We start from the raw sequence: 18,508 nt of genomic DNA on the forward strand, positions 1-18,508 counted from the left end.
GAAGTTCCATTGCCCATGCAGAAGTCTGTTGCGTGTGTGCAATAGCAGTGTTGGATACAACCCAGTGTTATGTAGGGCAACACAAAAGAACCCCACATGAATGCTTGGTTTATACCGTAAGTGACTCTTTTTCCAGGAAATTATGTGAAACACTGTAGAAACGATGAAGAGGGCACAGAGACCAACCCCATACATCCATGCTGTTATCTTTTCCCATCGATCATCAGAAAGCCGATGGAGCAGGGCACTACCCACAATGGCTGGAACAATCAGAAACTAGGGAAGCAACAGGAACATGTTATTTGCTATTCTACCACTGCACATTTATCATTCTACTTCCTACATCTAGATCACAATCACCTACTATCTATACCTGGCTTCAAAGAGGAATGAGAACAATTTGGGATTTAAAATATTACAAGAAAGTTCTCCATTACAGCCAGTTATGTTACAGATAAAAAGGCACTGTTGTTTCTGTCTTCAGCATGGAAAGGAGAGACATCTCAGTTACACTGATCAGTTAAACTTCTAAGAATTTGCTTTGGCCGAAGGTCACAGAACTGCTGTATCACACACACCAAACACAAAGTAGCGCCAAAATGTCAGACACTATACTGCGTTTGGGATTAAAATATGCTGAAAGTAACATTTTGTTAACTGTGCAAGCAAAAAACTGTAGGAAGTGCTTAGAGAGGGACTAATGCAAATACTTCAAGGTCCACTGACGTATAAATACTGTCCTCACTTAACCCCCCTGTAAAAAAAACACCCACAATTACTTGCATTTAAGAAGTAGCTAAGATATAAGTCTTTCCTACTTCCAAGGTAAACAGCAGTTACACCAACTTAGATTTTTAAAATAATGAAAGTTACTAGAACAGGAAGCTGAAATGAGTGGGAAAAGGAAGTGGGGAAAAAGAAGGTCAATGCCTTTCATATCAGAATTGTACAAAAGAGATTTTTAGAATGAAACTGGGGTTCCTGCCTGCTATCCCCTAGTGTTTCATTTAGTCAGAAGCATTTTGAATAACTACAGAGTATATTATTACTAAAGGCTGGAATTTTCACACATTTTCTTTACAAACCTACTCACTCATTAGATACTTAAATAACTTCTACTTTTTAAATAAATTGCATAATTACAGCTAGGAATTTCCAGAATACAAATCAGGAAGTCCCCATTTGAATCTCTCCTTTACTGTGAACTCATGAGCTAAGACCACCTAGCCACTCTCTCAGCCTCAGTTTCCCGCACCCCCACTCCCTGCAATACATTGATTTGCCTTACAGGGTTGTTTTGAGGATTACAACAAGAGAAAGCCTATGAAGTGCAACTAGTTGAAAGTGAAAATATTAAATACAGTATTATTTGTTGCAACTGTTTCACTGGTTTTAAACTACAGAGGAAGACTTCCAAAATATTTCTGCTGCCTGCTCAATATACACCCGCTTTATGGTCCTCTAGCCTGATGACTAGCTTGGCTATTTGACATCACCAATGTAACAATTTATTAAATACTCCAAAGCTAAGGAAGAGCTGCAGTATCTTGTGGTCCATGGCACACGTCCAAGGTACAAACTTTCTGGGCATTGTACACTACTGCGATGGCAGCAGGTGAATATGCAGTATAGTCTGATTAGCATTTATCTCAGAGGCCTTTTATCTCTAATAAACACTGCAGATGTTGCAAACCGTCAGCATTATAGCTAGAAAGCAATCCATTAGACAGCAAGAGTTATTTATCTCAATACTCTATGCCTTTAATTTTAAAAAAGTTGGTATGCATTGCTTTATGAAAAATTATATTCTTGATACTTGTGTTAAAAGCCTCACCGGTGCAGAACAGCCCAGTTCCCAATGGGAGTGGAGACTGGGAGCACATTATTATACCATATGGACTGGCTTCCTGTGCAGTGCTTCTGCTTTCCTTGCAGAAAGTCTAAAGGGGAAAAGAGGAGGAAGCTTGGCGACCCACGTGGGGGGGGGAGAAGAGGACGCTTGGTGACTTGTTTGGGGGGAGTGACGTACGTGTGTGTGTGAGTGAAAGAGAGAGGGAGGGAGAGGGAGGGAGACACACACCCTGTATCTGTGTTTGGAAGACCTAGGAGGAGGAATTTCAGTTTGTGTCCGTGTGTTTAGGTGTCCCCATGTATGTATGTGTGTGTGTGTGTGTGGGTTTGGCATGTAAATACAATCAATGGAACTTTTGAACTCTGCTATGCTCCTAGAACATATACTTAGGTCAGCACCCTCAAGTGTGTTAATGGCACTTTCCAGTACTAGCTTATGTTCAACCATGATTTATATACAATAAAAGTTAACTCAAATGGGAATTATATTTTTTATTGTGCTGCCAATAAGTCAATTTACTTACTGCATGAGTATAACAGTTAGCAGCATGCTCATAGCAAGTAGGTTTGTAACGGCTATTCGCTGGAGCTGGATGATTCATGAATCTGTTGAAACAAGCAAGACACAACGTCGATGCAAATGGATAACTTACAAAAATGTATAGGAACACACTTATTCACAGAATTAAAAATAGTTAATGTTTAAATAAGAAGTCCCTTTAATACTTAATATCTGGAACATTTACACTGAAAATTGTTCCAGTACAGGAATTTGATAAAATGATTTTCACCCATGTTCACACTAGTTTACAGATCAAGTCTTTTGGCCTTCCAAAGATGTGTACAATGTAAAGAGAAACATTTTGCCAGCACAAATATCCAAGCAGTAATGCACAATAAATTTCTTTTATTTTTTGACACTGGAGGCAGGAAGGGGGGGGATGCCCAGCAATAGCAATTTGTGACCTAGACCAACGTTAATGGGATGTGGGGAAATCAAATGCACCATTTGGAAGCAACTTCTTCCCTGTTTTTTCCCTTTCCCATAGTACAGAAGACAGTAATCTTTTTTTCTTTTACATATGACAAGAAAAGCAAATCAAAAGAACAGCCTGCTGGATCAGGCCACTGGCCCATCTAGTCCAGCATCCTGTTCTCACAATGGCCAACTACATGTCTGTGGGAAGTCTGCAAGCAGGACCACAGCACCACAGCTCTCCCTTCCTGTGCTTTCCAGCAGCTGGTATTCAGAAGCATACTGCTTCCAACACTGGAATTAGAATACAGCCATCAGAGCGAGTAGCCATTGATAGCTTCATCTTCCATGTATGTGTCTGAATCTCTTTTATGGACATCCAAGTTGGCAACCATCACTGCCTCTTGTGGAGTGAATTACATAGTTCAACTAGTTTAAATTTTGGAATCTTCCATCATTCAGCTTCAATGGGGTCGGTTTCGGCTTCTCCCTTCTCAGGAAGTGGACAAGGTGCTTTCATCTGTGAAGCCAACCACTTGGCTTGCAGATTTGTTGTTGCAGATTTATTGATTTTACACTGTTTTATATTGTATCACTGTATTTTATTAATTGTATTTTAATGATTTTGTACGTCGCCTAGAGTGGCCATTGGCCAGATAGGCGACACAGAAATTAAATTTATTATTATTATTATTATTAATGGATATCCAGGAGTTCTAGTGTTATAAGAGAGGGAGAAAAACTTTTTTCTATCCACTTTCTCCATGCTACGTATCATTTTATACACCTTTATCACATCTCTTTTGATTTTGTAGAGAAAGTTACCAGTAAAAAATCTCAACACAAACACCACGTCCTCCACCCACAGGAATCTTGTTTTCTATTTTTTTCCTTCATTAACACAATCCTTTTATTTTTTTATTCATGTACCACCAATTACTTACTTGGTGGTTTGCAAAGAAACATATGCAAAGGACAGGGCTCTGCCCTTAGGAGTTCTGATTCAAGGGAAGAACAGAGGCAAGGGAGCAATGATTAAATGAAGTTGCATATACTTTACTTTCCACAACAGGAGGGGGGAGACAGAGTAGGGACACATATGGGGGGATGTTCTTGTCTCAAGTAGATGAGAAATTGGTTTCATCTGTTGTTTTGGTATCGCACCACCAAGACAACCTTTTACAATCACCACTAAGAATACAATGAACTCAAACTCAGGGCTCATCCAGACGACTGTAAAATGTGTCACATGATCGCTTTGTGTTTTCATTATTTTTCGGTCATCCATATGACGCCGCGTGTTTTTGCGCATTTTCACGCGGTTAAATCCACTCCTGCAATACCGCAAATCATGCGATTTGCTTTTTTAAACCAGGAATCATCCGCTGTACCTTCAGGCGCTCGGATGCAATACCACGGACTTTACAGCTGTGGGCATTTGATGGGCGGTTCTTGGGTGGTTCCCCATATCCCTTCCCTCATTCTCAGCCAATCACATATTTCCACTGTTGCACATGTGCTCGAATGTCCGGGGAAAGCCCGGGAAAAAGGAACCTATCAGAGCAATGGTGTGGTGTTGGGGAGGGGCCCTGCTACTTCTACTGCACAGATGCAAAAAGCGCATTTGCACAGAAGCAGCAACAGTGGTTAATTTTTAGCCAGCCTGCAAAATGGGCAGCCGCTCAGGCTGAGATCTGCAATTGTGGTTGTTTGGAAACTGTTTCAAGGGAGAAAATATTTACCTTTGCCTAACCTCCACCTCCCACCCCTCACCCCTCACGCATCAAATGCCCTTCTTGAACGTATTGGTCTTTGCTTCCAGGCATCCAGAGTCGAGGGAGAGGGGGGGAGAAGAGAAATAGAGGCTTTCCTCTTGGATTACAGACACTCACCCACCCTTAGTTAATTTTGCTTTCCTGCCTGCAAGGCTACTCTCTTTGAGTCTTGTCAATTTCAACCACAGCCTGCAGGTTCTCCACAGCCCAGCTGAGCTGAAAAGCATACAGTGGCTTTTGCGAAATATCACAAATACAAGCAAAAAACCGACAGGAATTATTGGCATATAAGTGGTTTGCTAGAGCGTCTCAGCCACCCGCAACCATAGAGACTGGTGGTCTACCTTCCTAGACATGACACATCGTTACTTGCTGTTCTGGAGAAGTAAGTGGAATTGCAATCATGTGTATCTCCAGAAACGTTAAAGGTAGAAAAGCATACAGTTGGTTTTGCAAAATATCGCAAATACAAACAAACAAAAATACAGGAATTATAGGCATATAATTGGTTTGCATGTTTCTTTTATCAGAGGGAACACTGCAAAGCCTGAACTGGTCGCTTCAGTGCAGATTGACACAGCAGCACGCGGGGCTGTTTGCCCGCATTCCCTGCCCGAGCCAACAGCGGCCACCCGTGGAGGGGGTGCTGTTTGCTTCCCTCAGGGGCAGCATTCCTGCTGCCGAGCCGCGTAACGGTCTGGGGCTGAACCCTGCAGTGAATGAGCCCAAGGGTTACGGGGGGATTTGTCCGGTGATTACAAGCACTGATCCCTGGCACTGCCCACAATCCCCCTGGATGGTCAGGGGCACCTGGAGACACACACCCCAGCCGGCGCTGCTCCAGAGTGGTGAGTGACAAGGAACTCCATTACAGTCACTACTACCAAACCATCAGGAAATTCAAACTTCCGCGCTCGTACGTTCAAGCGCATGCGCCTTCTTGTGCTTTGTTGCAAAGAGGGAGAGGAGCATACGTCATATTTTTGCAGACCAATTGGCTGATAGGGGGGGAGTGTTATGGGCAGAGCTGGGGAAAAGCAAGAAGAAGTATGGGTCCTCTCGTTGCGTGTGTGGGTGCAAAAAAGGTGTTTTTTCTTATTGGGAAAGAGCAAACGAACAGGCAAAGTGAGGACTGTCAGATGACGAACCGGATATAGAAAACGTGGATTATCCCACTCCATTTTGATGAGCCCTCACTCACCTACAGTGGACAACCAACACCACAGCATAGTTTCTTACAGACCAGTGCTTATTTGCACTTTTTGAATACATAAACTACATAAATAGCAAGCCTATCCAGAGACACAGATGTTGATTTTCTAAATCTTTTTAGTCTGTTGCTGTTTTGTTTCAACAATATTTTTAAATACTTAACTGATAATTTTCATGCTTTTTGTATACTGCTTAGAAGTTTTCTACAATAAAGCAGTAGAGATATCTTGTTAAATAAAACAAATACATGTCCAGTTGTCAAATGATTTTCCAAGTAAGGCCTACAAACTCTTTTGAAAATACTAAGTAGACAGTTCAGTTTTTTATTAATCCAGTGGGGATACTTTAAAAAGAAACATCCCAAACTATAGAATTAAGAAATTATGCATACCAGTTGCATCTCCACAAAGACCGGGCTACATGTAAGCAATCATGCTAGCAAATTCCCTTTTAAAAAAAATTGTATAGTCTGAAGTGTTTATCAAAGTGGTGCAACAATGCTTTTGCTCATTCTGTTCATATGAGTATTAAAAGATAATCTGGAGCAATCCAGCAACATTCCACACAGTAACAGTAGTAAAGTGCAGTGTTTGAGAAACCTCACTCGCTTCTGGTCCTTGCGAAATGGGTGGGACCCAAGCTCAGACATTCACATGAAATCTATAACAATGTACCCACCAACGTTCATTCCAATTTCTCAATCTCCAAGGCATATATTATATTACAGTATATTACAGTATTACTACAATCAATCCATTTTGCCTTTTTTTCTGGCTCATTTTGAAAATGACATGGGATTTACCTGTGGTTTGTACTCAAAGTGTAGAAAATTGTCCTAGCATACATACTAACATGCACATTAACTTTCATTCTGATGTCTCAGTCTTCAAGGGAGATGGCACACTGAAGTGTTTCATTAAAGTGCCCTTAAACAAACATGAGGACCAGATTTGTATTTCAACCTGAAATATGCAACTGTGTCCTGAACGTATGCAACACATTTCATTCCACTTGTGCAAAACCCCAGAGACTTAATGTGTTGCTGTTGCAAACCGGCAAGAGTGCCAAAGAGACTAGTTAAACCCAAAACCCTCAATTTGTTTGGCCAACTGGGAAGTACATCTTGCTGAACTCAATGGGTTTTAATATATATATATATATATATATATATATATATATTTAGGCTGAGCTATAAGAATCGTAGCCTTAAATAGTATGAGTGTTTCTAAGTAAGGACCTCAGTATTACTGCCTGTCTCACAGTGGCCATTCAAACACCATTTGCTAGGAATAATTTTGCATCTGAAAATAAAATTTTATGCAGATCTTTCTATTCATCCCTAGGTTATCTTCTTTCTGTTCCTCAGTGTCATATCTGAATAGCACAAAAATACTATTTCCCTACTTTACTGGGTGATCAAATATTTACAAGTTTCATAATGCATATTAGCTGCATATACTAGTGAGCTGCATATACTTTAATTTACTTGCAAGACATGCATATAATTTGTGCTACTCTCTATAAACAACTATAGTTCCGGGACTTCCCGGAAGTGAGTGCTCAGCTGGTGACTGTCTCTGAGAGATCTCTGCCTCAGAGGAAGCTTTTTTCAGGTTAAAAGCCAGCCAAGAGGAAACTTTGACTGGCTTAAATGTTCTCCAAGGTATAGGAGAACCGATCAGATTTTCCACAAGACTTCGTTGAGCTGTCGGCGGCTGGAATTGATCAGGAAATCCCTGAGATAAGAAGGCATGCCGATCGGCTGAAGACGGAGTCAGGATTTCCATGCAAGCTGTACTGGAAAAAAGCGAAGCGTTTTTTTTTCTTCTTAAAAAAACGTCCTTAACCAGCGAGCCTACTTCTGTCTAAATCTTATCATTTGGCTTAAATTACTACAATAAAAGAGATTTGTTTACGAATCAGCAACTGAGAAACCTGGGTGAGTCATACTTTTTCTCTTTTAAATATAATTAAGGAAGAAAGAAAATGTAAACAACTTATATATTTTTTTTACGACAAAAAGCTGGCCTGAATTTGGAGTTTTAAAGTTTAAAAACAGATGAGAGGTAATTATTATTTGATGGAAATATATTTTGGACTATTTTTCTCCTTGGACTATTTTTTTTTTGGACGAATCTGCTGTTCGTATATGTTACTAATCGTTTGGTGTTGGGAACCAGAATTGTTTTGCATTCTTGGACGTAGATAAGAACTGTGCTGTGCTGGCTGGACTATAATAACAGGCCTGGAATATTAACTCTTTCGTTGGTGGAGGAAAAAAAAAGAAACAGACTGCCTCTAGGTTTTGGAACAGTGGTTAATATCAGAAATTAAAGGCTTCTTTTGAAAATGACAACTAAAAAAGCAACTAAGGCCCAGGAGCGAAGAGGTCCTATTGACCCACAGGAAGGGGCTATACCCCCAGATATGTTTCAAAAAATAATGGAAGGGATTAATGATATAAAACAGGAAATGAAAACTGAATTGATGGATATAAAAGACTATATTAAAACACAAGTGGATGAGATTAAAGGGACAATTGGGCAAATAAAGGAGGATGCAAAAAATACTAAAGAAAAGGTACAAATCTTGGAGAATAGAACAGATATATTAAATCTGGAATTAGAAAAAAACTTGGACTATATGGCTGTGACTGAAATGAGAAATAAAGAACATTGTTTGAGATTCCGTGCAATCCCTGAGGAAACAGGTGAAGACATCAGAGATAAAATTGTTAATGCTTTAGTAAAATTTCTGGATTTGAATGAAGATCGGATGGAATTTGAAATAGACAAAGTTTATAGAATTAATTCCAGATATGCAACAATGAAAAAAACTCCAAGAGATGTGCTTGTTCACTTTATGAAGAAGACAACCAGAGATATGGTATTACAGCAACACTTTAAAAATACCTTTAAAATTGATGGTAAGGAAATACTGGTGATGAAAGAAATTCCTATTAGACTTTTACGTAAGAGAAAAGAATATGCTTTCCTTACAGAAAAACTTAAACAACGCAAAATTCAATTTAGATGGGATGTTCCAGAAGGAGTGATCTTTACATTCAGACAACAGAAATATAGATTGAATACTGTTCAAAAAGCAAGGGACTTCTTGAGAAAAGCTTCAAAAGATATGGATGAAGATAAACTCAAAGATATGGATATAATTCCTGGGGAACAAAGTCAACAAGGATATGCAGAGGAGGGGAAGGAAGATGATGGATTAAAAGGAGCATCAGACACATTTTAAAATACACGCTTAAAGATGGATTACAAATATCTAACTTGGAATATAAATGGAGCCAACACGGCGCAGAAGAGAAAGAAAGTGTTTCATTATTTGAAAAAATTAAAATTGGATATAATTTGTTTACAAGAAACTCATATTAAGAAGAAAGATTCCAAATATTTGATTTGTAAAAATTTGGGTGAAGAATTTATTTCGGCTGGACCAAAAAAAAAAAAATGGAGTTGTTCTCTACATTAACCCACAATTGCTTCCTAAATTGGTATTACTGGATGATAGTGGTAGATTTGTGGGGGTTGAAATTACTTTACAGGGTACAAACATTTTGATAGTGGGTATTTATGCCCCCAATGAAGATAAAACAAGGTTTTACACAGGACTTATGGAAAAATTGACAGAGTTTTCATACGATCATTGGTGTGTCATGGGTGATTGGAATGGGGTAATCTCACCAAAAATTGATAGGCTTTCTGAAAAAAATATCAAAGAGACACAGGGTAAATTACTGAAGATTTGCTTTGAACTGATGGAACATTTAGAATTGGTGGATACCTGGAGATATATAAATAACGCAAAGGAATTTACTTATTTTTCAGAAAGACACAAAACATTCTCGAGGATTGATATGATTTGGATGTCTAAAATCCTAGCGAAGGATATTTTTAAAATGGATATATTACCAAAAACTTTTTCGGACCACAATCCTGTGATATTAACTTTAAAAAAAAAAAATCTTGGATTTAGATGGAGACTAAATGAATCTTTATTACAGAATGACAAAGTAGTACAAGAATGTAAGAAGAAATTAAAAGAGTTTTTTGAACATAATTTACATAAAGGAACAAGTGAAAATATCGTTTGGGATACAAGTAAGGCATTTATGAGGGGATATTTTATTAAATGTAACTCTGAATTAAAAAAAAAGAAACAACAGAAAATGCAATTAATTTTGGAAGAAATAAAACAAAAAGAGGAAGAATTGAAAAAGAATCCAACTAAAGTTTCTATTGTAAATCAAATTAAAATGTTACAGAAGCAAGTATCAATGCTGACAGTTAGAGAAATTGAAAGGAAACTAAATTTTGCTAAACAAAGGACTTTTGAATTTGCAAATAAACCTGGGAAATGGTTAGCATATAAATTAAGAAAAGAACGTCAAAAAAATATTATTTTAAAGATACAAGAAGGAGATGAGATGCTGACAGATAATGTAAAAATCAAAAAGATTTTTCATCAATATTATTCAACATTGTACAAGTGTCAGGAAATTCCATCTGAAAAAATAGAAGAGTATATATCTAAACAGAATTTGCCTAAAATTACAGACTTTCAGAGACAAGCTATTAATGGCCCTATTACGTCAAGAGAGATATCTGAAGCTATAAACAAAAGTAAATTAGGAAAGGCGCCAGGACCAGTTGGGTTATCTGCAATGTATTATAAATGTTTGGAGGAAGAACTCTTGCTACCTTTACAGTCTACAATGAATCTTATTCTGCAAGAGGGAAAGATACCGGATAGTTGGAAAAATGCTAATATAACATTAATACCTAAAGAGGAGCAAGATTTAACTAAAACAAAAAATTATCGACCAATATCTCTATTGAATAATGACTATAAAATTTTTACAATGATTTTGGCAGAAAGATTGAAAATAATATTGCAACAATTTATTCAGGAAGATCAATCAGGGTTTTTACCTAAAAGACAATTACGTGACAACGTCAGGAATGTCTTGAATGTGTTGGAATATTTAGAACAACGAAATGATAAACAAGCAGCTTTGATTTTTTTAGATGCTGAAAAAGCATTTGATAATTTGAATTGGAAATTTATGTTTCAGGTTTTGGAGCAAATGGATTTTGGAGACAATTTTATAAAATGGATTAGATCGATTTATACATCTCAGAAGGCTCAGATAATTGTTAACGGAGATTTAACGGATTCATGTGAAATACAAAAGGGTACAAGACAGGGATGTCCTTTATCTCCCCTTTTATTTATTCTGGTCTTAGAAGTGCTGCTTAGAGATATAAGGCAAGATAAAAGAATTTCGGGATTAAAGATAAAAAAAGAAGAATATAAATTGAGAGCATTTGCTGATGATTTGATAATTGTACTAGAAAACCCTTTGGAAGGAATTAATGTATTGATGGACAAATTAAAAGAATTTGGACCGTTAGCAGGATTTAAGATCAACAATCAAAAAACAAAGATGTTGGTGAAAAATTTAACTTTAAGGGATCAGAAAGAGTTAATGGACAAGACAGATTTTACAATAGAGAAAAAGTTGAAATATTTAGGTATCATTATGACAAATAAAAACTCAAAGTTGTTTCATAATAATTATGAAAAATTATGGACAGAGATTAAGAAAGATTTGCTAAAATGGGATAAACTACAATTGTCATTAATGGGTAGAATATCTGTGATAAAAATGAATGTATTACCGAGAATGATGTTTTTGTTTCAAACAATACCTGTAATATCCTCTGATTTACCTTTTAAACAATGGCAAAAAGATATCTCTAAATTTGTATGGCAAGGAAAAAAACCAAGAGTTAAATTTAAACTACTACAAGATGCCAAAGAAAGAGGAGGACTGGGATTACCAAATCTGAGACTTTATTTTGCTGCCTGCTGTCTAGTCTGGATAAAGGAATGGATCTTATTAAGGAATAAAAGACTATTGGATTTGGAGGGCCATAATTTGAAGTGGGGATGGCATGGATATCTATGGTATGACGAAGTAAAAGTAAATGTAGACTTTAACAATCATTTTATAAGACGTCCTCTGTTGAAAATATGGAATAGATATAAACCAAGGCTTTATTCGAAAATACCATTATGTGTCTCAAGTCAAGAAGCGTTTTACAGAAGAGAAATGGCTGGAAAAGAGAAATGGTTAACTTATCAAGAACTATTAGAAAATGTACATGGAGAATATATAATGAAAGAGAGAGAACAACTGACAAAGGAAGGATATAGTTTTCAATGGTTTGCCTATTTACAATTGTTAGAAAGATATAAAATGGACAAGAAAATGTATGGGTTTGAAATAAGTAAATCTGAGTTTGAAATAGGATTGTGTACAAATGATGAAAATATAATTGCAAAAATGTATAAACTCTTACTGAAAATGGATATGGAGGAAGAACAAGTAAAAGAGTGTATGGTAAAGTGGGCAAAAAATTTTGGTTATAACATACAAATGGATCAATGGGAAAATATGTGGAAAAAAGGCTTGAAATTTACACTATGCTATAATCTTAAAGAAAATTTTTATAAAATGATGTACCGTTGGTACATGACTCCAGAAAAGTTGTCAAAAATGTATAGTAATGTTTCTAATGTTTGTTGGAAATGTAAACAACAAGAAGGATCATTTTATCATATGTGGTGGCTGTGTAAAAAGGCAAAATCATTTTGGGCACAGATAGGTAGGAAGATGCAAAAAATTCTAAAGATAAATATTCAGTCAAAACCAGAATTTTTTTTATTGGGTTTTATGGATAAACAAATAGAAAAGAAATATGGAAGAATAATATTATATATGATTACGGCAGCAAGATTATTATATGCACAAAAGTGGAAAATGGAATCAACACCAACAATGGAAGAATGGCTATTGAAATTAATGGAATTAGTAGAAATGGATAAATTGACATCTCTACTTAGAGAAAAATCGACAGATACATTTCTTAAGGAATGGAAGCCTCTCTTAGACTTTTTGTTGAAAGATCAAAATAAAATGATGATACTGGGATTTGACGATTAACTAAGACAGCCTATGGAGAAAAGGGATTCTGTATGTATACATTAAGGGACAGGTTTGATGTATATTATATACTTATAGCTGATCTGCGACAAATCGGAAGTCAACTATTTTATTTTTATTTTTTGTTGTATGTTTTTTTGACTTTGTTTTGTTTGTTTTTTTTTGAAAAATTTGAATAAAAATTATTAAAAAAAAATATAAACAACTATAGTTCCAGTGCCATTTGGAAAATTTCATGCTTGAAACCGCATCAGTGAAGTGATGGTTTTTAAGAAGTAAATGAATAGCTGTTTGCACTAAAAATGCTCACTCTCAAAAATTACGCTGCCACAGGGTAGATACGTTTGTACACATTCTATACCAGGTTGTTTTAGTCCATCCAAAATTTGGAAACATACCAACACAGGACCACAGAATCAATCTAGTAGTTGATCATTTGTCAACCAAAGTGATATGACTGCAAATACCAGCAATTATAAAAGAAAAAACCCATCTTACTTCTGAGTTAACATGTATAGGATAGTACTGAAAGTCCCACTGTGTTCAGTGGGGCTCACCCCCTAGTAAATTTGTTTAGAACTGCAGCCTTAACAAATATATAAACTCTTGTGTTTAATTTGTTTCAAGAACCGCCTTTGAACTTTGTTATAAGACTGACAACATCCTGTTTCTATTTTTAACAATAGTTTTGAAGAGCTATACACACTTTTTTCCTAAAGGCAGACTTTGCCCAAAGGTTCATCATCTGAGAGAGACAAAAACTATGGAAGGGGAATAATACACAAAATAGAAGGGGAAATGGGTATTCATACAAAATCTATTAAGTTGTGCCACAGAAGTCACACACAGGAGTTTATATAAGTCATTGTACATGTCTCCTGCACAGCATGCACACTGAAAAAAGAGTCAAGTTTTAAATGGCATTGGAAGCAAGGGAAAGATCTGGTTTTCCTTAACTGCTTTTTATACCAGCCTCAGTTTGTAAGACCAATATCAGCTGTGCTATACAATCAGGATAGTACTTCATAATTTGGAAAGCTAATGACAAAAAATGGTCTAAATACATATAATCTTATGTATCAGGAATTTATACCCCAAGCTGCCCTCGGCTGCCAAAAGCCTCATCTGAGGAGAACACCCAGATCTTTGTTTGGCAAATAGTGCTCCAGATACAGTTACTAAATTACACAAGCTCAGGCTTCAACAATTCTGTCTGCCATGACTTGCCTTGGCAAGTGTGATGCTGCCTTTTCGTGAGTGTGACGAATGATTCTGCTTTACTCTTAACTCTGAAATACCTCTTTCTAGCCTTCAAGACTCTTATTAGGCTCTTTACCCCAGCCACACCCTCTCCTGGCTCTTTCACCCTCTCCTTGAGTGTACTTGTCTGGCTGGAATGTGTCCTTGAACTCCGATAATGCCTCTTGCTTGCCTGGATGGATAGAGGATAGAGAGGGATATGTAAATGTGTGGAGAAACTAGCCCACTGTCCAAAGTTAAATTTACATTCATTACAATACTCTGCTCACTTGTGCCTCTGGCCCCACCCAGCACTGCAAGTGGCTCCCAGGCAGCTGCCCAGAAGGAAATGCGGCCCTCGGGTGGAAAAAGCGCCTCCCTAATCTATTTTATAAATGTGTGGCAGGCTGAAATATTATCTTCAACTTCCCTCCACTTCTATATTTTTATTAATGTTCTTTGTGGGGGCCAAAACCTTGAAAGAATGTATTATTTTATCTACTGCTCCCCTGCTCCCAACAGGTTTGCTGCTTCATAAAGTTATCCATAAAGATATACCTGTTTAAAGGAATCTATTTTGGCTAAACTAACTGAAAGACCAGATACTGCAGTCTTGCAACAGCCTCCTGCCAGATGACATAACTGGAATCTTCCTCCTTAGATTCAAGCATGTATTTAAACCAATAAACACATATGGATTAATGACTGCCTATCTTTTAAAGGGATAATAATTTCTAGATAGAAATACAATATTTTTATTTTATTTCTTAAATGTTCAGGTTTTATGATAATTAGTTATCCTCTGATATTTGTTCCGGTTGCGATTCAAATCACAGTTGCTCCCATATCCAATTGGCCTACAGAGGTCAAATACCATCTCTCACAGTCTTTATTATTAAATATTTTTACTATGTTCTCTCCTCCAAAAGTGAAGTGCACACCAAATGTTTGGTTGTGGATTATTTTTTGTTAATGTTATATGTTGATCTATTCTTTTTATTCATCCACGGTGATGTTCTGATGGTTATGTAAAGCCATTATGAATGAATGGAAGATAAATACTTTAAAATAATAAACACTGTTTACAAAAAAAGATTGTATTCTATGCTCTTTGCATAGACAATTGAAAGAGGTTGGAAGGCCCATACAGACATAACTTGGTACCCAAGCCAGAGAAAGGCAGGCACAGATGATTTCAGAGCATACTCCAAAAGGACTTTGCCCTCCGCTCCACAGGGCAACCTACCATCAACTGTTCCAAGGGTTTAAGGAGACAGGGAGGGAGGCAAGCAAAATACCAGCTAGACTATCTCCTCCGCATCACAAGGTCATTCCACCACCAACAGCTGCAGGAAGAATCCCATTGGTTTTTTATGTGTTTTTGTGGTTTTTAAAAAGTTTTTTTTGCAAGGTGCCTTAGAAGAATTTGTATCCTAATTTGGTCATCAGAGTCTTACCATGATAGAGTCCTAACTTAATGGCTACCAATGGTTAGAGTCCATTGTAGAATGGAAAGCAGAATAACCATTGTGTTGCTTTAGCTTTCTTTAAGAGATATCATGTCTGAAGCCACGCAGTAAAAACACTGTTTTCTGCAAGGCTGGTACACAGACATTTTATACTGGCTCTGAGGATTTGGGTGCTGGAGCCTATGTACTTGGAAGATGTTTCTGACTCTGGCCAAAAACATTCTAATCCAAGCAACCTCTCCAAAACAAAGGTTGTATCCAATGTTAGTCATACTCAGAGGAGACCCACTGAAATCAATGGACATGACTAACTTGGCCCCACTGATTTTAATGGTCTATTCAGAGAACAACTTACTTTTGATATCTCCCAGAAAAGGTGTTAAAAAGTGAATTGGCATGTGTCACACATACAACACTGCCATACCCATCATTTGCCTTCTTACTTGAGCCCAAATTTTATTACTTATTTATTAAATTTACATACCACCCTCCCTCCCAGTAGGATCCCAGGACAGCATTTTAACAATATACCTACTTGCCCAAAAGCAACAGTTCCAGATTCAAACATGCAAAGAGAAAGGGAATGTTCTTAAGAGACTGCTCAAAATAAGAATGAAACAACTGGGAAATCAAGAGGAAGGAGACAGACAAACCTTCAGCATGTCTGATATGGAAAACAAACAGAGACATGCTTATCAACCTGGGGGTGAATTTTATACAAAACGGGTTCAATCATGCTCCTAATTAAACTATGCTTCCCTCTCCCATGCTTTAATTATTTAATTTACTACTTTTCAAAAAAAAATCATACATATATTTCTCAAGCATTAAAGTAGCTATACTCTGCAAATATCACCCCCCCAAAAAAAACCACTGGCCCTTTTATACAATACAAAACATTCCTACTAGCATCTTAAGTCTCATTTCTGAATCAACACATTTCTGCACAGAAATGACCCAATTTGAGCAAGAGTCTATTTCTGATCCTCTTTACAGATTGCTAAATTGTTTTTACTTTCTTCCACTGCCCTCTTTTCCCAGTTCTAGATCATAAAAATAGTCCAAACAGATGAATCCTGTCTCATTGCAGTCAGTCATTCAGAAAAGAGACATGAAAAAATGCTGAAAACCCTCTCCAACAGCCATACGTGAAAGAGAAGCCTAGTTCAACCAAAACGAATATGACAAACACAGGATATATGAACTTTCACCCACTTAGGAACACAGAAAAGCCTCATCTTTCACCACGATCTATTTCCTTCCTAAAAGCAAAGTGATATAATCACCTCTTCTCTCATCAGTCATCAGATGCCTGTTTTTCTGAAAGAAAATTATGCAGGCATGACTTCTACTTGCATGTGTACAGCCCATAAAACAGCAACTGAGTGCAATATGAGATGCCCACATTCTCTGTAAATCCCAGAATCTCAGCTCTCATTCTCAAAGTGTATTTGAACCAAAAAGGCAGGGGAGGGAATATCATGGTAGTCACAGGGGGAAAAACAGACTCCCAGGAAGAAGTGGAGAGAAGGAAGAAGTGGAGAGAAGCAAGAAGGTGAAATTAGTGTGGGAGTTTGAACTACAGATACTTTTCATAGCCAGCTAGGGCCAGGAGCATTTGCCTTCCTCGGGCCAATGACAGCACTCTTGGGAAAGAGAGCAGTTAAGAATGTATAGCTAACCCCAAGTCTGGAGAAAAGAGAGAAAAACCACAACAGAGGTTGAGACAAATATATTTGGAGTAAATGCATTTTTGTTGAGACAAATGTTGTGCTGGGGATAAATGTGTTTAGCCAGTCATCTTGGAGATTATTACTTTCTGGCTAGATGCATGAAAACAAAGATTCTTTGGACACAGAATACATTTCCAGCGCTTCTCTCCTTATTCTATTGTTTACAAAGTCACACTTAAAATCCCATCAGCACAATGTGGGAATACTCCAACATATTTGTTTTATTTTCTAGAAGGACGGAACATCTCATTATATAGCTACTTACAAAAACCAATGGAATTTTATTATGCATTCCAACACTGTAGTAACATGAACTGTTCTTGTCTGAGCAAAGCATGAAGGATGCACCCCATCAATGGAAATACAACATGCAAAACTAAGCTTATTCATAAAATCCAATACATTATAAGCTCTTCATCGGGGAAAGTTTAACTGAAAAGAGGCATCTTTGTCACATGCACTGCTCTACAGTTCCTGCAAGACATGAAACTCTTTCCAAGCCATCCTGGAAAAGTCATGTTCAGATTATACACTTCAACTGCCCTCTGTTTACCGAGTTTCACACAGTATCCCCAAACTTCTGTCTATATTTAGACATTCACATTCAACAGCTTCTTTACATAGCTAGCATTACGAGTGCTATATAGATGGCGGCCATTCCAGTCCTAGGGAAGATAGGCAATCGAATCCATTAAAGTGTGGAACTTTCTAAGGATTTCTTGGGAATAAGCCAATGTCCTCACAGGTGTCCAAGTGGTAAATGACTCACAGAAACAGGAGACAAAGGACTGCATGATATACAGGATGACATGTTCTTACTTTACATTAATCTTGTACCACATACACACATTACTTCATTGCTGCTTAATTCATCCAGAAATACACTCGATTCCGTTTTCAATCGTACAACACTTTGCGTAAAAACAAAGACATTAACATGAGACATTATCACAAACACAACAGGCTAATAATAAGGCAGGTTAAATTATCTTGACCATGTAGCCCCTACTTCCACAAACCACAAATCACCACAACAGGCTCTCTAAAAGCATGCACTGAAAATGTAAGAAAGAAAACTGGAGGTGGGAGGAGACATTAACCCCACAGACTGTCATCAGTAAGAGAAAGGTGGCATCTGATCTGTATCAAGTGATCGCAATTCTTAATCGGGCGATAAGCAAGGAGTATCTGATCTGTATTAAGTGATCTTAATTCTTGCGGCCTGC

General features: G+C 37.3%; 1 protein-coding gene across 6 annotated transcripts in view; it reads right to left on the reverse strand.

Moving 5' to 3' along the window:
- The window catches only part of MMD (monocyte to macrophage differentiation associated), an 84,007-nt gene that overhangs the window by 8,316 nt on the left and 57,183 nt on the right, over positions 1–18,508 (reverse strand). For 5 of the 6 annotated variants that reach the window (XM_061615312.1, XM_061615307.1, XM_061615308.1 and 2 more), the window contains exons 2-3: positions 2,376–2,457; positions 116–276 (exon numbers count right to left, since the gene is read on the reverse strand). In XM_061615312.1, coding sequence (XP_061471296.1) covers positions 116–276; positions 2,376–2,453 — 239 coding nt within the window. In that variant the 5' untranslated portion in view covers positions 2,454–2,457. Of the gene's footprint in view, positions 1–115; positions 277–2,375; positions 2,458–16,835; positions 16,857–18,508 lie in introns of those variants that run through there. The other variant, XM_061615311.1, reaches the window with a different exon arrangement.

The sequence above is a fragment of the Rhineura floridana genome, chromosome 3 (assembly GCF_030035675.1).
Source record: "Rhineura floridana isolate rRhiFlo1 chromosome 3, rRhiFlo1.hap2, whole genome shotgun sequence".
NCBI lineage: Eukaryota > Metazoa > Chordata > Lepidosauria > Squamata > Rhineuridae > Rhineura > Rhineura floridana.